The sequence below is a fragment of the Balaenoptera physalus genome (genome assembly GCF_965194825.1).
Source record: "Balaenoptera physalus genome assembly, chromosome: 11".
NCBI lineage: Eukaryota > Metazoa > Chordata > Mammalia > Artiodactyla > Balaenopteridae > Balaenoptera > Balaenoptera physalus.
Window position 1 is genome coordinate 21,163,132 of NC_138896.1, and position 17,877 is coordinate 21,181,008.

At 40.5% G+C, this 17,877-nt stretch overlaps 1 protein-coding gene, 1 long non-coding RNA gene and 1 pseudogene across 4 annotated transcripts; 2 read left to right on the forward strand and 1 right to left on the reverse strand.

Moving 5' to 3' along the window:
• The first annotated feature begins 1,013 nt into the window (after positions 1-1,013).
• On the forward strand, positions 1,014-17,066 carry H1-4 (H1.4 linker histone, cluster member). The gene is made up of 2 exons (XM_082413062.1): positions 1,014-8,665; positions 16,677-17,066. The coding sequence occupies exon 1, from the start codon at positions 6,448-6,450 to the stop codon at positions 7,105-7,107; it is 660 nt and encodes a 219-aa protein (XP_082269188.1). The 5' UTR covers positions 1,014-6,447; the 3' UTR covers positions 7,108-8,665; positions 16,677-17,066.
• Positions 8,204-17,066, forward strand: LOC309637844 (histone H2B type 1-M pseudogene; annotated as a pseudogene). 2 transcript variants are annotated; one of them, XR_014268536.1, is made up of 3 exons: positions 8,204-8,665; positions 15,549-15,584; positions 16,677-17,066. The product of XR_014268536.1 is annotated as a histone H2B type 1-M pseudogene (transcript). The 2 variants fall into 2 exon arrangements; XR_014268537.1 differs by lacking the exon at positions 15,549-15,584.
• Positions 12,273-17,774, reverse strand: LOC309637875. Its single transcript, XR_014250840.1, has 3 exons — positions 17,640-17,774; positions 16,106-16,197; positions 12,273-12,569 (listed from the first exon to the last, which is right to left on the reverse strand). It is a non-coding gene; the product is annotated as an uncharacterized lncRNA (long non-coding RNA).
• Positions 17,775-17,877: the final 103 nt, after the last annotated feature.

The following is a 17,877-nucleotide window of genomic DNA, read 5'->3' on the forward strand; positions in this document are numbered from 1 at the left end:
ATAAATGATGAATCTGTAAATGAAAAAACAAGTATATAATTTCCGTGAAAGTCCAGATAAAGAGCAGAAAGAGGGGACAGATAGTACCTGAATGTCTGAGAAACTCAGCACCCATATATTTTTAATATAAGCTTCATCATATTTTAAAGAGAAACATGTTGTTTGCTAATAATAAAGTAATTGTGCTTATGGTAGAAACTTTGAAAAACGATTCAAGTTTGGACACAAGAATAAAAATCACCTACATTTCCGCCACTTTGGCAAATCTATGTCACATTTAGGTATATTTCCCCCTTCTATGAAAAGTGTTATAACATGGTGAGATATGAAGAGAAACCTTTTTTTTTAAGGAAACTTTTTATTTTGAACTAATTTTAGATTTACAAGAAAGTTGCAAAAACAGTACAAAAAGTTTCCTTAGGGCTTCCCTGGTGGCACAGTGGTTGAGAATCTGCCTGCCAATGCAGGGGACACGGGTTCGAGCCCTGGTCTGGGAAGATCCCACATGCCACGGAGCAACTGGGCCCGTGAGCCACAACTACTGAGCCTGCGCGTCTGGAGCCTGTGCTCCGCAACAAGAGAGGCCGCGATAGTGAGAGGCCCGCGCACCGCGATGAAGAGTGGCCCCCGCTTGCCGCAACTGGAGAAAGCCCTCACACAGAAACGAAGACCCAACACAGCCATAAATAAATAAATAAATAAATAAATAAAAATAAAAATTAAAAAAAAAAAAAAAAAAAGTTTCCTTATATTCCTCAACTGGATTCCCCTAATGTTAATGTCTTACATAACCATTGTACAGTTATGGAGAACGAGAAATGGATGTTGGTGCAATATTGTTAACTCAACTTCATTTTATTTATTTTTTAATTCTTTTTTAAAATTTAATTTAATTTTTTTATACAGCAGGTTCTTATTTGTTATCTATTTTATACATATTAGTGTAAACATGTCAATCCCGATCTCCCAATTCATCCCACCCCCACCCACCCACCCCATCCCCACCGCCGTGTTAACTAAACTTTAGACTTTATTCAAATTTCACAAACTTTTCCACCAAGTCCTTTTTCTTTTCCAGGATCTTATTCAGGATCTCACATTGAATTTACTTAATGCTTTTCCTTAGTCTCCTCCAGTCTGTAACAATCCCTTAGTCTGTCCTTTCCTTTCATGGCCTTCACATTTTTGGAGTATTGATCAGTTATTTTTTTAAATGTTCCTTGAGTTGAATTTGTCTGATGTTTTCTCATCCCTGGAATGAGTTTATGCATTTTGCCAGGAAATATCACAAAAACGATGAAGTATCCTTCTCAATGCAAGGAGTTCATGATGTTGATATGTCTTACTATTTGTGGGGCTTAGTTAAGGTGGTGTCTGGGTTTCTCCACTGTAAATTCATTACCTTTCTCTTTGTAGTAGATAGATATCTTGGGGAAGATACTTTGAAACTATGCAAATCCTGATTGTCCTTCAAATTTCACTCAATGATTTTAGTATCCACCTGTGGATTTCATCTGCAACAAGGAAAAGTTGTCCATTTTCCTTATGTATGTATGTATTTATTTATGGATATATATTTTATCTATGAGTTAACATCCAATATTATCAATTTTTATTTTGTTGCTCAAATGGTACCAGCTTTAGCAATTAGTAGCTCCTTGAGAGTGGCTTGCATGGTGTTTCAACAAATTTTCATTTTATTTTAAGCATCTTGCTTTTCTGGCACCACAAGATGTTCCAGGCCCACCCTTTATTTTCCCTACGCCAGCCTTGGAGCCAATCACTTCTCCAGGTGGTCCTGGTTCCTTTGATTAGAGAATGATGCTTAAAAAACAAAGATTGTCTTCCAGGCGTGCTAATTGCTACTAGGGTGTCACTGCTTTTAGGTCTGCTCCACTGACAGAGCAAGGAAGTATATCTGTATGTTAACCCCATCACATACACACACTTCTAGGTGTCTATATCTATTAAACTGGAGATGTATTTTAAAATATGAGTTTATATTAATACTTCTGATTCTAATCCAGCACAAGTTTCATTTTAGCCAAATACTTCTTTTTGCACTAGTGAGAACACTGGATCTCATTTTCTACACTATGTTTACTTCTTTGTTCAACTCTAGACACATAAGTAGTTTCAGAATTGTTAACCCGTAACCCTGAGAAAAACACTTTTATTAGATTACAACCTTTATGTGTAGTTGCTTTTGTCTTTAGCCTTATAGTATCCAATCAAGATACTGTTTTCTACAGTTACTTAAGTTAATTTTTATCTTCCCCAATCCCTTTAGTGTTATTATGTAATAACTGTAATTTAATATAGTTTGGTTAATTTGTTAGTGCTTATATTCCATTCTGAGTTTCCTCATCTCTACTGCTTTTAATAGTGTGACTATTTTGCTGGTATATGAAGCATTACTATAGTTTTAAGGGTCAGAGTTATACAAAAAGACATACTCAGAAAACTGTCACTCCCTTCTCATCCCTGCGACTCTGTTCCCATTTCTCCCTTCTTTCCATTCCTTTCTAATCCCCACCCCCATAGATAACAAATCCCTTTCAATTTTGGTTTATTCTTCCTGTGTATCTTTTGCACAAATGGGAAAAAAATGTATTTTCTTATATCTTCATCTTTCTCTTACAGAGGGTACCATACTATAGATACTCTTCTGCACTTGGCTTTTTCACTTAACCATCTATCCTGGAATTCATTCCTTAATAACTCATAGAGATCTTCCTCATTCATTTTTGTAGCTATATATTACCCACTTGTACATATGTGTCCTAGTTTATTCAATCACTTTTATATGTGGATATTAAAGTTTGCTCCAATATTTTACAGTTCCAAAGAATGCTGCAATGAATAACCTTGAGTATGCACCATGCCCCAGTTTTATTTGTTGAATTAAATAAAAATAATAACAATTTCTGAAAAAATATATAGCCCATTTTAAGAAGTTTTCCAGAAATGCTCTATACCAAAAGCCAAGATAGAGTGCCTCTTAAAAGAGTCTACAAAGGGGAGGCTGTCCCAACAGATAGAGATCTACAAGTGGTCTTCTTAGTGTCACCATTGCTGCCATCATACAACACGCCTGCTCTGAGGAAGCTGGAGAAGGGCTAATTTGTTTAGCAAAAAAGCACCTCTTGCCCAAACTCTGTCTTGAGTAATGCAATCATGGTAACCTACTGAAATAGAAAAGTCCAGAACCAACTGCTTGATTCTGGAGCCCAGAATTTTGGAGTAAAAGGAATCAAGTATAAGCCTCCCTTTCCTTTTAGTTTTTCCACAAATCTCGTCATTACTCTTAGCACAGTTGCTATCGTGTTCAAAATGGAAATGTTTAGGCTTCCTTGGTGGCACAGTGGTTGAGAATCTGCCTGCTAATGCAGGGGACAAGGGTTCGAGCCCTGTTCTGGGAAGATCCCACATGCTGCGGAGCAACTGGGCCCGTGAGCCACAACTACTGAGCCTGCGCGTCTGGAGCACAGGTTCCGCAACAAGAGAGGCCGCGATAGTGAGAGGCCCGCGCACCGCGATGAAGAGTGGCCCCCGCTTGCCGCAACTAGAGAAACCCCTCGCACAGAAACGAGGACCCAACACAGCCAAAATAATTAATTAATTAATTAATTAATTAAAAAAGAAAAAAATTCAGGGCCTGGGGTCCTCTGTCCCCCAGGGGGGAAAAAAAATGGAAATGTTTGCAGAGTGCTTCCCATTTTTTATGACTCGGGGTTTCTTAGAGGCTTAAAAACGCCAATAATAGGAAATTACTTTTTGTAGATCATTAGCGATTAATACACTTGAGAATATTTCATGGCTATAAAAGTTCAAGAAATTGCATGAGGAAGACTCCCACTCTGGCCATATGAGATTGTACTGTAAGAAATACATTTTACACGGTGGCACCCAGCACACAATCAAAAAGCTACGCAGATAACTGAAACTACATGCTTTGGGCTCTGATACTTTGTATTCCATTCTAGTTCATTAAAAAGGAAACATTTTGGCCTTGTGCTACAAAATTGATTTTGCAACCTTTAATGATTGTTCAGACCTGCAGCCTGAAAAACACTGAGCAAATGCTTTGAAGTCAAACAGATGTGAGCTGGAATCCTGGATGCACCTCTTACCAGCAGTCTTCTTGGGAGAATTCAGAATTATCTGGGGCAAGACTTTGGAATCTATATTTAAAGCACAGGTACAACACACACATATACACACACACACATACAAACACCCTAGGTAGTTCTGATATAACTGACAGATCAATAGGAAAATAGAGTCTTTGGTGTTACTTCTATTTCAAATAAATGCTTGATGTAACAGTGGCAGATCCTCTACATCTTCTTTAAGTCTGTCAAATAGTTTTATTTATAGAAAACGCACTGCACCATAGGAGATGAGCATAGATGAGTTAAAAGATCACAGAATTTGAAGAATTTAAGTACCCCCAAATCAGAAGTCGTTAGGGATACATAGAAAAAAGTGAGGCATTTGAGAGAAAATTCCAGTGTGCTCTGCAAATTTCAACTATGTAGGGGAGTGGTTTTGCTTGTCATTGCAAATGAGCATAACCCCACTGCTCTGGGATTAAAGTGCCCATAAAATCAATTTCTGTAGTAACCATCAATTGGTCTGTTTTGGACCCTAATCCCCTCCCTTTTTATTTTAATATATAACAAAGCGCATATTTATTTTTCACTAGCATGCACAAATTACATTGAAAATGTTTACACATTAAGGGTTTAAAAAATATTGATAATTTATATGTCTTTTATACCAGATTCAGCATTAACTTAAACAAGACTCTTTTGAGACATTTCATTAATGTTGAATCAAAGATCTGTATTCTTTTATTTCAGTAGTAGAGTCTGTTGTGTGTGGAGAAAATTAGGGGCAATGGAACTAAAAATTAATGTGATGTCAAATGCCATGTTACAACCAGCTACACCCACAGAATTGTATCCTATCACCTTATAGCGCTGGCCAAAATTTCAAGTACATGGCTTGCAGTTTTTAAAGACAATTCCATCCAGATCATTTTCCAGGAATAATTCCTTTAGTTGGGTTTTCATTGCCAACGTGTACACTTTGGTGATTGCCAATATGTACTACCTAAATAAAACCACTTTTTCAAAGACCTTGCAAAGGATGTCTTCAGAGGACAAAAACTTAACGTGGATGGTCCCTCAAAGCTCTGCTTCCGAGCTGGAAATCTGAACTTCTCATTCGATCCTACACGGAACTTGTTTTCTTTTTGATGGAGCTCCGGGAAGCATAGGGCCATAATCTTCATGAGTGAAGCCATATTTGCTGTGTGGACTAGTCATTCATCAGTTATTCAGTGATAACAGGGTCTGGGTTTCTCCAGTAAAGGGAATAGATATGTTATAATCTACAGTTTCCATTTAGTTCCCCTTATGATCAACGCTTGAATTCCAATTCTATAGAGTATATTTCTATTTGATCCTGAAGCATTTGCCAAAAGAACTCAGCAAGACTGCAAACAAATTCTTCCAAGTGCACCTCCGCTTCCAGTGACTTCACAGAAAACATCTGCGTGTTATTTGAAAATTAATCCTTTTCCATCTGTGTATCCTGTGTTTTGGATTCCCTTTCCTTCCCAAATATCCTGAATTCAAGGTATCTAAACTCATGGAGCAGTTGTCCAGAGGAGGAGAAGCAACCGCCCCTCCCCCAACCCCTGGGAGCAGACAGGAAAAGAAATATCCTAAGGAATTGTTTAAAAACCCAGACGCAGCAGACAGAAATAAAACCATGGCTGCATACGCTGATGTCCCAGGGGTCCAACATTTAACCTCATATGGGCAATAATTTATTTAGCATTAAACTAAACCAGTTTGATGAACTCAAATGCCCTCGGCTCAATAGGCAGGACTCTCAGAGGAGCCTGTGTTACTTCCCTCACTTAAGTGCAGATTTGTAATAAAAATCCTAATGCCAGTTACATGCTTTTTGGACCTATAAGAACCTAACCACTTGGAGAATCATAATTGAGAGGTTAGAAAACTCCACAGTTAAAGATCGGTTTATAATTTACGAAGAAAATAGAAAGTTTTGTTTCTCTGAGTTGAAATTTGACAAGCACGGCGGGAAATATTGCTGGGTTTTGGCATAAGGTTTTGTGCTTTCCTCATAATTTGAGACCTGAGTGAAGCCTGAGACTTCGGGGATCATTTTCTGGGAAAAATCGGGCAATTCAGTGCAGAGAATTTTGATATTTTTGGCATTTTTTGAGGTGTAACAAACACAACTCGGGATCCGAGAGGACACTCTGAGGCTGCCAGCGAGGCGGGCTGGACAGCGCACCAATCACGGTGCAGCTCCGCCCTATATAAACGGGCGGGCGCAGCGGCGCGGCCCGAGTCCCGGCCAGTGCCTCTGCTTCCGGCTCGAATTGCTTTCCCAACACCCGCCTTCAACATGTCCGAGACTGCGCCCGCCGCGCCTGCTGCACCGGCCCCTGCCGAGAAGACGCCGGTGAAAAAGAAGGCCCGTAAGGCTGCAGGTGCCGCAAAGCGCAAGGCGTCCGGGCCCCCGGTGTCCGAGCTCATCACCAAGGCTGTCGCCGCCTCCAAGGAGCGCAGCGGCGTGTCTCTGGCTGCGCTCAAAAAGGCGCTGGCGGCCGCGGGGTACGATGTGGAGAAGAATAACAGTCGCATCAAGCTGGGTCTCAAGAGTCTGGTGAGCAAGGGTACTTTGGTACAGACCAAGGGCACCGGCGCCTCGGGTTCTTTCAAGCTCAACAAGAGGGCGGCCACTGGGGAGGCTAAGCCCAAAGCTAAGAAGGCGGGCGCGGCCAAGCCCAAGAAGCCCGCAGGAGGAGCTAAGAAGCCCAAGAAGGCGACGGGGGCAGCCACCCCCAAGAAGAGCGCCAAGAAGACCCCAAAGAAGGCGAAGAAACCTGTCGCCGCTGCAGGAGCCAAAAAAGCAAAGAGTCCGAAAAAAGCGAAAGCAGCCAAGCCGAAGAAGGCGCCTAAGAGCCCAGCGAAAGCTAAGGCGGTGAAACCCAAGGCGGCTAAACCTAAGCCCGCCAAACCTAAGGCAGCCAAGCCAAAGAAGGCAGCAGCCAAGAAGAAATAGGAAGTTCCTTTGGCCTAAGGCTTAGAAGCTCGACACAACCCAAAGGCTCTTTTCAGAGCCACCCAAAGATATCAGGAAAAGAGCTGTTGGCACATTATTAAGGGGGCGTGGCTGGGAGAAAAAGGCCGCAAGTGAGGGGCAGTCCTCCCCAGGGTGGGTCTTGATGGCAGCGGCTGTAGTACAACGTGACAGTCCCTTTAGGAAACTGGTAATAGCGTGATTAGACTGACCAGGGAACAGGCCTGAGCGTAAGCATCTTGTTTTAGGCTCCAGGGTGCGGAGGGATTGGAGATCGCTGGTTGGAAGTTGGCCCCCACTTCGCCCCAAAGGGCGCGGTAAGGGAGAGCACAAACTTAGGGGCAGGAACTCTCCCCCCAGTATACCAGGCACTACGTTCTGTAGGTGTCTGGAGACCACTAAAGTGAAATTTAAATGTTTACTCCATTGCATGAAAGATGGTTTATCATTTAATGAGCCACTTGCATTTTCTTTGGTTAACAAGGACATGCCGACAGGCAAAATTGGCATGTTTGCGGGAAAAATGCTCCCAGATATTTTAAGCATCATGGTTTTTTAATAACGAAAATCATCAGGACTTCTGATGGAAAGCGAAGAGGTTAAGGATTGTGAACTTTTAAGAGAATGACCCAGCCCAGCACCTTATGTGCAGGTGGTGGTTGCTTATTGGTTAGCTGCCCAGGGCGCAGGGTAATGCGTTTATCGAGCTTGTCCACCAGCCCCAGCTGGACATTGTTAACACGGCGACTAGTTGCGGGGCCCGGACCAATGCACGAAGTTATCCAGAGGAAAAGAGAAGTTGCTTTCAGTTACAAACTTAAAGCCAGCGTGTTGTCACTTCCTTTCATCTACTTGCTGTGAAATATACCGTGCAGGTGCTTCAAAAGGCTATTTGTACTAGCTATGGGTAGTCTAGTCTAGGCCCCTCTGATTGGGTCAAAGCACACTAACTAAACAGCCAATGAAAAGGTAGACCTGCTAGTATCATTTACATTCCTGTTTGTGACGCCACAATAAAATTAATCCAATCATGAGCGAAATCTTACTAACCTAATTTGAATACCGCATCTATAAGTAAATGTGGCCTCAGCGGGGGCGATTCTTTTCCCAGGTGTGTGTTAGCGTTAGTGTTCGAATTTTTAACGCTACAATGCCTGAACCCACCAAGTCCGCTCCGGCCCCGAAGAAGGGCTCCAAGAAGGCGGTAACCAAGGCGCAGAAGAAGGATGGCAAGAAGCGCAAGCGCAGTCGCAAGGAGAGTTACTCCGTGTACGTGTACAAGGTGCTGAAGCAGGTCCACCCAGATACCGGTATCTCGTCCAAGGCCATGGGCATCATGAACTCGTTCGTCAACGACATCTTCGAGCGCATCGCGGGCGAGGCGTCGCGCTTGGCGCATTATAACAAGCGCTCGACCATCACGTCCAGAGAGATCCAGACGGCCGTGCGCCTGCTGCTGCCCGGGGAGCTGGCCAAGCACGCCGTGTCTGAGGGCACCAAGGCTGTCACCAAGTACACCAGCTCCAAGTAAACTTGCCAAGTAAGCGTCTTTACACCTAACCCCAAAGGCTCTTTTAAGAGCCACGCATGCTTTCAGCAGATGAGTTGTAATCCTTTCATTCCAAAGGCTATTTTCGGATGCCTCCTGCCAAATTTAAAGCTTCGCTACTGTTCTTTAATATTCTAATACAGTCGCGTTGAAAATACTTATGAGAAACTTAGAAAATAACAATATGTGCCGTTAATTGCGCGCTCACTATGGGCAAGTACATTTCTATAGAACCATGATGCCACATAACCAGATGTCAATTTGCACTGAAAATGCCATTTCAAGTGTACAGCTTTCCTCTTCGTGCGTAGGTCTCCAAGTTGATCCTGAGGTTGATCCAGAATTTGGCGATGACCCCTTACCCAGAGCACGAAAGAGCTTGCTCTGATAACTTCCATTCTGCTCGGAGCTTTTCCATTTCTCTTTCCCTTTTTTAAAAAAAACCATATAGACATGTATTTCTGGAAAAATGCTGAAGAAAATGGGAGTTTTCACTGAAATGTTACACAGGTTTTTCTGGTTTTCTTGCTTTGTAATTGGTGCAGTTTCTGCTTGAGGCTCTGAGCAGCGGGTGGGGGAGGGAGAGGAGGAGCCTACACTATCCTAAAGGCACCGAGGAAAGGGAAAGGGAAGCCTTCAAACCCTGTCAGCTACTATATCTTCTTTCCCAGAAAGTCACATTTAATATATAGTCCTTTGGGGGCAGCATTCAGCTTTAAAGTCCTCTGGGTCACAAGAGGGAAGCACAGTACTCAATCAGTTAAGGCGCCTGATTAAGGTCTGAGGCCCCATTTTCAGCACCCTCTCCGCTTTCCCGGATGTCCCCGAGCGTCAAGGATGGAGAGGAAGTAGAATGAGAAGGAAAACCCTTTCTGGCAGGATGTGGCTTTTGCTGCACTAGGTAGGATAGGGGTAAGGGTTTTCACTGCTGCGGAATGGATTTTGTCGGGAAGATAAATCTCTGAAAAGAGTTTCGGAGTGGCCGGGAGGAAAGGAATCAATGGTCAGAGATCACCAAGAAAATTGCCAGGTAGATGAGGCTGGGCTGGGAATGAAGTGCTGGTTGAGATGGAAAATTTAGATGGAGGGTATTGTTGACTGAGGGAGGAATGAATTTAGAAACTCTAGGGTTCTCACGATCTCCCAAAGAAAGAGGGATTCATGGATTATGGGGATAGATTTTACATAATATGGCAAGCTTGGGTACTTGGATGAACAATTAAAATCCAGAATAATATTTTTTTTAATTTATAAAAGTAACGAAGAGCCACCACAAAAGTAAGGAACTCTCGGTCCCAGGGGCTTGGCCCACGTGAAACCCCAAGCACCACAGCTGACTTCACCCAAACCTGCGCTTCGTTTTTTAGGATGTTATGTGATGCCTGGCCATGGTGGAGAGCATGATAAGAACACTTTCCCAGTGAAGGTGAGACACCAGAGCAAAATGAACTAGAAATAAACACACAAACACACCATAGATGATGGCAAAGAGTCTGCCCTGAACCTTGGTGCTGAGTAGATTCCACTGCTGAGAATTTGAACTACAAGCCAGACTTCATACTTACTTGTTTCAGCTTTAGTACCACAAGGATTCAAGACACCCAGGCTGAGAATTTAATTTAGGGATATCCCAAACTGGTTTGGTGCCCCTGAGCATCTGGTAAAAGCAAATACAAATCCTCTCTGGAAGAATAAGCTTCATTTTAGGCCTCAATAAATCTTCACAGATAAATATCCAAGAAAATGAATTAGCAGCTTCACAACCAAAATTAACCAAACACACCATGAAACAAGGCACCATGACCAAGAGCAATAGACAATGAAAACAAAAGCACAAATTAACAGATACAGACTTCAAGTGACTAACTTTAATATCTTAAAAAAAAAAAAATATGTGCGGGATTAAGAGAATACAAAGAATTATCACATAGATTTGAAAAAAACAAATAGAATTTCTAGAAATATATATACATTTATTTCCAGAATTTCTATTTGTTTTCTATAGAAACAAATGTTACTATTCTATAATAAATTATATATATAATTATATATAATATATATAATACAAACATAAATTTATATAATACATATAAAATTATATATATAACAAATTATATATGTACATATAAAATTATAACAGAACTGAAATTAAAAGCTTACTGGATTTTTTTTTTTTTTAATTTATTTATTTATGGCTGTGTTGGGTCTTCGTTTCTGTGAGGGCTTTCTCTAGTTGTGGCAAGCGGGGGCCACTTTTCATCGCGGTGCGCGGGCCTCTCACTATCGCGGCCTCCCTTGTTGCGGAGCACAGGCTCCAGACGCGCAGGCTCAGCAATTGTGGCTTACGGGCCCAGTTGCTCCGCGGCATGCGGGATCCTCCCAGACCAGGGCTCGAACCCGTGTCCCCTGAATTGGCAGGCAGACTCTCAACCACTGCACCAACAGGGAAGCCCTGGATGATTTTAATAGCCAACTGGACCCAGCTGAAGAATTTTCATGAATTATATAACCAGATCACAAGGAATTATCCAAAATGAAAAGAGAGGAATGTCAAAGTGAGTTTAAGAGATCTGGAATTAGTAGTAAAATTGTCTGGCATGCATCTAATCATAGTAGCAGGACACGCAGAGAATGATGCAGATGTGAGATTTAAATGATCATGGCTGACAGTTTTTTAGAATTGATGGATTACTCATACAATGAAAAATAAATGTAGTGAAAAATGATACAACAGAAAGGGTTACTGTGTGACACTAAACTAAGCCATATACATTCTTACAACAAATATAATGCTGATTTTCATAGGGTTGTGCCTTCTAATCCGTGTGGACACATGGCATCAGACCAAAGCACTGTTTGAAATTCTTGGGGGGAGGGGACTTGAGTGATTGATTATTTACATGCATTTTGTATCTAGCTAAAAATTCTGTTAATGCTAATCCATATTTAATGGAGTATCTTGATTTTCATTGCATATAATACTATCATTAGCAAATAAAAAATCTTTGATGTTCTTTCCAATAACAATTTCTCTTAATCTCTTGTATCTTGTTATTGTGTTAACTAAAATCACAAACTGTTTCATATTAGACATGCTATTAGATGTCACCATCTTTTTCCTCCTTTTCATGGAAATAGCTTTGGTAGTTCATTATTTATAATAATACCTGTGTGTGTGAGAGAGAGTAGTCTTTATTGTATTGATGTAGTTTCCTTTTAATTCTTTTTTAAGAGTTTTTATTAGGAATGATTTATGAAGTTTTGTCATCTGATGAAATAATGTCCTTTTTCTCCTTTAACCTTTTGCAATAAAGTACATGTAGATTTTCTAATGTTAATCCATGCTTCCAGTCCTAGGACAAATCTTATTTGGTCATGTTGTATTATTATCTTAAATAATGGCTGGATAAATTTTAATATTTTACATGGATTTAAAAAATCTCTACTATTCATACATAAAATCATTCTATGATTTTCTCTTTTGGGTTTACCTTCATCAGATTTTGTCCTTAAGGTTATGGTAGCTTCATAAACTTCACTGTAGGGCTCTCCTTTATTACTTACTGCTGTATAATAAATTATCCCCAAACTGAGCAGCTTAAATCAATGAACATTTATTATCTCATTCAGTTTCTGTGATCAGGAATCCAGAAGTGACTTAGCTGGGTGGTTATGACTCAGGGTCTCTCAGGAGGTTGAAGTCAAGATGTAAGCATAGGCTGCAGTCATCTGGAGCATAGGCTCCAGACTGTAGCTGGAGGATTCCCTTCCAAGATGGCTTGAATGCCATCTTGGATGCCAGACAAGTTCCTGGTGGCTGGTGGCAGGAGGAACTCCGCTCCTTGCCACATGGACCTCTCTGGAGGGCTAAATGACTGTCTTCAAAACACGGTAGCTGTTATCCCACAGAAAGAGAAATTATAGAGAGAAAGAGAGAGTGTCAGGAATGCCTTCTGCGACCTAGTTTCGAACATCACACACTGATGCTTCTGCCACTTTCTATTCATTAGAAGCAAGTCACTTAAACCTAGCATATATTCAGAAGGGGAATTAGAATCCACTTTTGAGGTAAGGATATTTTAAAAATTTGTGGACATATTTTAAAACCACCACATCATTCTTTTTATGCTTTAAATACTTGAATGTAAAAAGTATTTTTGCTTTAAAGATTAGATAGAAATAAGTTGTAAAATCACCTGAACTTAATACCTTTATACTTAGTAGATTTTTAGGAATTCCAGCAACCTAGACTATAATAGACCACTATCCACAGAGACAAAGTCAATAAAACTCCCACATGATGTCCTGATGGACTTTTCTCTGCGATTGTAAAGGACAAAATAGCGGCCTCTGCAGTTAAATAAAACATTCTCTCAGCACATAGCAGGTACTTTTTAAAATATTGAATGAATTGAATTAATTCATCTGAGAAATCCTAAACTGCAATCAGGAAAGCAAATCTCTGGTGCACGATTGTTTTGGAATGTCCAACAAACTAATACGTTTGGTCTTTTTGAAAAAGAAAACAAAGAAGAAAATAAATATAGTAAAAAATTAAAATTTCAGAAAATACTGTGGCATATGAAAATAGGAGAAAATAGGGCTTCCCTGGTGGCGCAATGGTTGGGAGTCCGCCTGCCGGTGCAGGGCACACGGGTTCGAGCCCTGGTCCGGGAAGATCCCACATGCCACGGAGCAACTAGGCCCATGCGCCACAACTGCTGAGCCTGCGCTCTACAGCTCGCGAGCCACAACTGCTGAAGCCCGCGCGCTTAGAGCTGGTGCTCCGCAACGGGAGAAGCCACCGGAATGAGAAGCCCCCGCACGGCAAGGAAGACCCAACACAGCCAAAAATAAATAAATTAAAATAAAAAAGAAAATAGGAGAAAATAATAATATAGAAAATAGTAATGAAATTTAAAATTGACAAGAAATTAAAGGTAACATAAAAATTTATTTAAAATATAGGAGTGAAGATTGATGATGAGTAAAAAAATACAATGTTTAAAGTGTAAGGTAACAGATTAAGAGTTTGCAGAAACTCTGTAAAAGAAGAAACTAAACTGAAGAATTCAGTTATGAAGGTTTATAAGGAGATTCTTGATGTGTGTCAAAATGTCCTAGCAAATTGTACCATGGCAGTAGTTAGCATATTTATTTATAAATCAATTTATTTAAGAGATAGTCATTGAATGTGTCTGGGCTAGTCACTGGCATGGGCACTGGAGATACAAAGAGAAATAAGGTTGTCCTTGACTTCCAGGAGCCCTCAGTTTTGTAAGATCGTCAAGGAAGCTTACAGTTAACTGCTTTCATTTCCCTTTATCTTTCATTAAGGCCCAAACAAGTGTTTATCACTCTTTGGAAATCTGCAGTTAGGTGAATAGACTTAGGCTCATGTGGGAACTACCAAATTCATTAAATTAAGGCAAAAAAAATCATCCTAATTTTTGAGTGATAAAAAAATATAGTAATATTAATACCATTGTGGGACTTCCCTGCTGGCGCAGTGGATAAGACTCCACGCTCCCAGTGCAGGGGGACTGGGTTCGATCCCTGGTCAGGGAACTAGGTCCCACATGCATGCCGCAACTAAGGAGCCTGTGTGCTGCAACTAAGGAGCCAACAAGTCACAACTAAGGAGCCCACCTGCCACAACAAAGACCTGGTGTAACCAAATAAATAAATATTAAAAACATAAAAACTGCATATAAAAATAATAATAATACCATTTTGACATAGTGCAAAGCTAAGAACAGTCCATAAGGCTGCACTCACACATCTGACACCAACTTCAGGGTTCAGAGGTCTCTCCAAAACTACCCTCAGATTAGATAATTTATTAGAGGGACTCACAGAACTCACTAAAAGCTATTATACTCAAGGTTAGGGTTTATCATAGCAAAAGAACACAAAGCAAAATCAGCAAAGGGAAGAGACACATGGAGCATAATCTAGGAGGGTTCCAAACTCAGAGCTTCCGGTAACCCTTTCCCAGTGGAGTCATGGAGTGTTAACAACACCTTCCTGCAACAATGTGTGACAACACAATATGTATTGCCAACTAGGGAAACTCACCCAAGCCTTGGTGTCCAGACTGGATCTTTAGTATCCAGTTCCTCTGGATCGAGTACAGATATGGCATGGCCCAAAGCACCCAACATAAATGATCCTATTACACTATCCAGTGTAGCTCAATGCCTCCTGGTAAACAAAGATAATTCTTATCATGCAGGACATTCCAAGGGCCTACAGATCACATTTCAGCAAAGGGCAAAGGCCATACCTCCTTGGATAAGGTTAATTCTGAACAAAGTCATAAGAAAAACTATATTTTTACAATTTTGAATTAGATATCTATCGACTGTAACTTGAGTTCTACAACTATTTGCTTTTTATGATTGTTCTGTCACATATTTTTGCATACTTAGATCAACTGTGAACCCAGAAATTATAAGGAGGTTTCTTTTGGAAGACTAATTTTTGTACTTTATTCAGATGAACAACTTCAGCAGTAGTCTCGATTCATACTCCCAACTTCGCTCCAAACCCTAGCTGCAGGAAAAGAAGACTCAGGAGAGGTAGAGTTCAACTTTGGGAAAAGTTTGGGGAAAGTTTCATGTTGGTGGCATGAGCATTTAGTGCTAAATAGAAGAAAAGGCTCCTTTTCTTTACATGAAAAGCAGTATTTGAGTGGCTCTTCCTTTCATAAACCATGAAATTTGCCATCATGCACAGGGAAAAGTAATTGTAGAAAACTAAAGGAGTTATGCTTTAGAATTTTGTTTAAAAGTTTTAACAGTGAATGTTAAGCTGTATTTCGTAAATACAAAACAACAGAAATATCACAGCCAAATTATGGCTATTTTTTTAGGAAAGAAGGAGGAGGAGCATGGGGAAAAGAAGAAAGGTGAGAGAAAATGAGGACTCAGAAAAAGAATGGAAGAAGCAAACTACTACAAAAAGGAGAGAAAGGGCCTAGTGACCAAAGAGAAGCCTATAAAAGACTGTGATAGGAGAGAGGCAGTGGGTGGACAGACTTAGTCATGTATTTGGTATTTCAGCTGGGTATAATACCTGTTACATAACTGAAATATTCTTCACATTTCTTGGGTTTTAGGTTGAGTGGATTAATCAAAATGGTATCATATCTGGGAGACTTTTCTGACCAGCAGATGTAAAATGGTACCTCCCTATCCCATTTTTTACTTTCCTCCATTCATTCTTCTTTGTTATACTTAGTACTTATTGACATAAATTTGTTTATTATTTGTTTCCGCTCCCCATTCTCAAGACTGTAAGCTCATTGGAGCAGGGTTAGTCTTTTTTGCTACTGACTCCCTAATGCCTTGACTGTTTCAGACACAGAGTAGGCTCTCAGTAACCATTTGCAGCACGAAATAATTAATTAATTAATTAAAATACACATACGTCTACAACAACAGGAATAGAGGCCAGATCTGGTTGTTGAAATGGTTCAGTTGAATGAGTGACTCAGCCTTTCTGGGTCTCACTTTCTTCATCTATACAAGGAGAATAATAATAATGCATTACTTCTTAGAGTTATTTTAAGGATTGAGATAATTTGTGTAAAGCTCTTAAAACAGTTATAGTCATTTCGTAAGCACTTAGCAGTTGTTAGCAATTGTTATATTTTCCTTAATCTCTGAATTAAAATGAAAATCAGAGTGACTCTTCAGGTCAAAAACTAAAGGGAGAGAATATAAGCTTTTAAATTATTTGAATTCCATCCCAGTAAGGGTAGTTGGGAGATTTGGAACAAAGATTATATTATTGAGAAATATCTCTTGACTGAGCATGGTTTGAGTCATTACCTGTTAATGCTAATAATGACTAAAGTGTAGGTAACTCTGGAGCAGAGATTCCTCATAGCACATTATACAAGCGTATGTAAACAGAACCCTCTTCTTTGTATAGCAGATATTAATGTTGATGGCAAAATGGCACCTAACATATAAACCTTTTTTATTTCTTCAATCAGGGGAGAGATATAAGTGCAGAGAAGAAATGAATGCAAACAGTAACTGAAAATGAGAATCTGGCCATAGAAGTTATGAAGTATGATGTCTGACCTGCCTGAGATGATAGATTAGTGTGTATATCCCACCAAAATCCTACCCATTCTGATTTGCTGCACACTGACTTATCAAAAGGAGATCACTACCTGAGTGGAAGAGCCTAAACAAGGTGTTTTATCTTTTTCATTTTATTTTTATTTACATTATAAAAATAGAATTTACTTCTGTTACAGGCGTAATTACTGGGAACTCATTATTTACCGTGGACTACCTTTGCTGGGGGAAGTCTGAAAGGATGGCAAAACATTTGCAAATGAGATGCTATATTTAATAAACTCTATGGATAATTGAAATTCCGCTTTCATTGTTGATTCAAATTCTTCTCCTAAGCGCTCCCCTTTCTGGACAGACTATTTATATTTCATTTTATTTTCTGGCATTAAGTTCTGAGTGGGTAAGACCTAAGAACTGTTTTGGCTTTGTTAACGATCTCGAAGGTAAAAACTTAGTTTAGCTAAGCTGACATTTAAAAGGTCACCTTCAACATCTGAATTAAGGGGAACACATTACTTCTCACCTGAAGGATTTTTTTCTTATTTTTTGGCCGCGCCTCGCGGCTTGCGGTGTCTTAGTTCCCCAATCAGGGACTGAACCCGCGCCCTCGGCAGTGAAAGCGCGAAGCTCTAAACACTGGACTGCCAGGGAATTCCCTTGAGGGATTTTTAAAAACAGATTGCTGGGCCCCACCTCACAGTTTCTGATTCACTAGACCTGGAGTAGGATCCAGTAATTTGCATTTCTAAATTATCAAGGTGGTGCTGATGCTGCTGGTCAGGGATCACACCTGGAGAACTGTGCTTTAAATTACGACTTGGGATGTCCCTGAAATGATACTACCAAATAGCCGCACAAAACTGAAAAATCACCTTGAGGTTTAAACTGGAAGTGTCAAGTCCTGAAAATTCGCACCTCCTTCCGGTACAGCCACGTAAGGGTGGAAAGAATAACGTGGCGTTCCACGCCCGGCCTCTGTCGGCTCCCGCCCGTAGCCACGCCCCCCACACGCAGGGTCTGTCAAAGGGCCGTCCCGCCACGCCGCTCCACGCCGGCTCCCTCATTGGATCGTCTCACCCAACTTCACGTTCCGCTGCTTCACCCAGAACG

Coding starts and splice junctions, on each gene's coding strand:
- H1-4 (XM_082413062.1), top strand. CDS start 6,448: ATGTCCGAGACTGCGCCCGCCGCGCCTGCTGCACCGGCCCCTGCCGAG.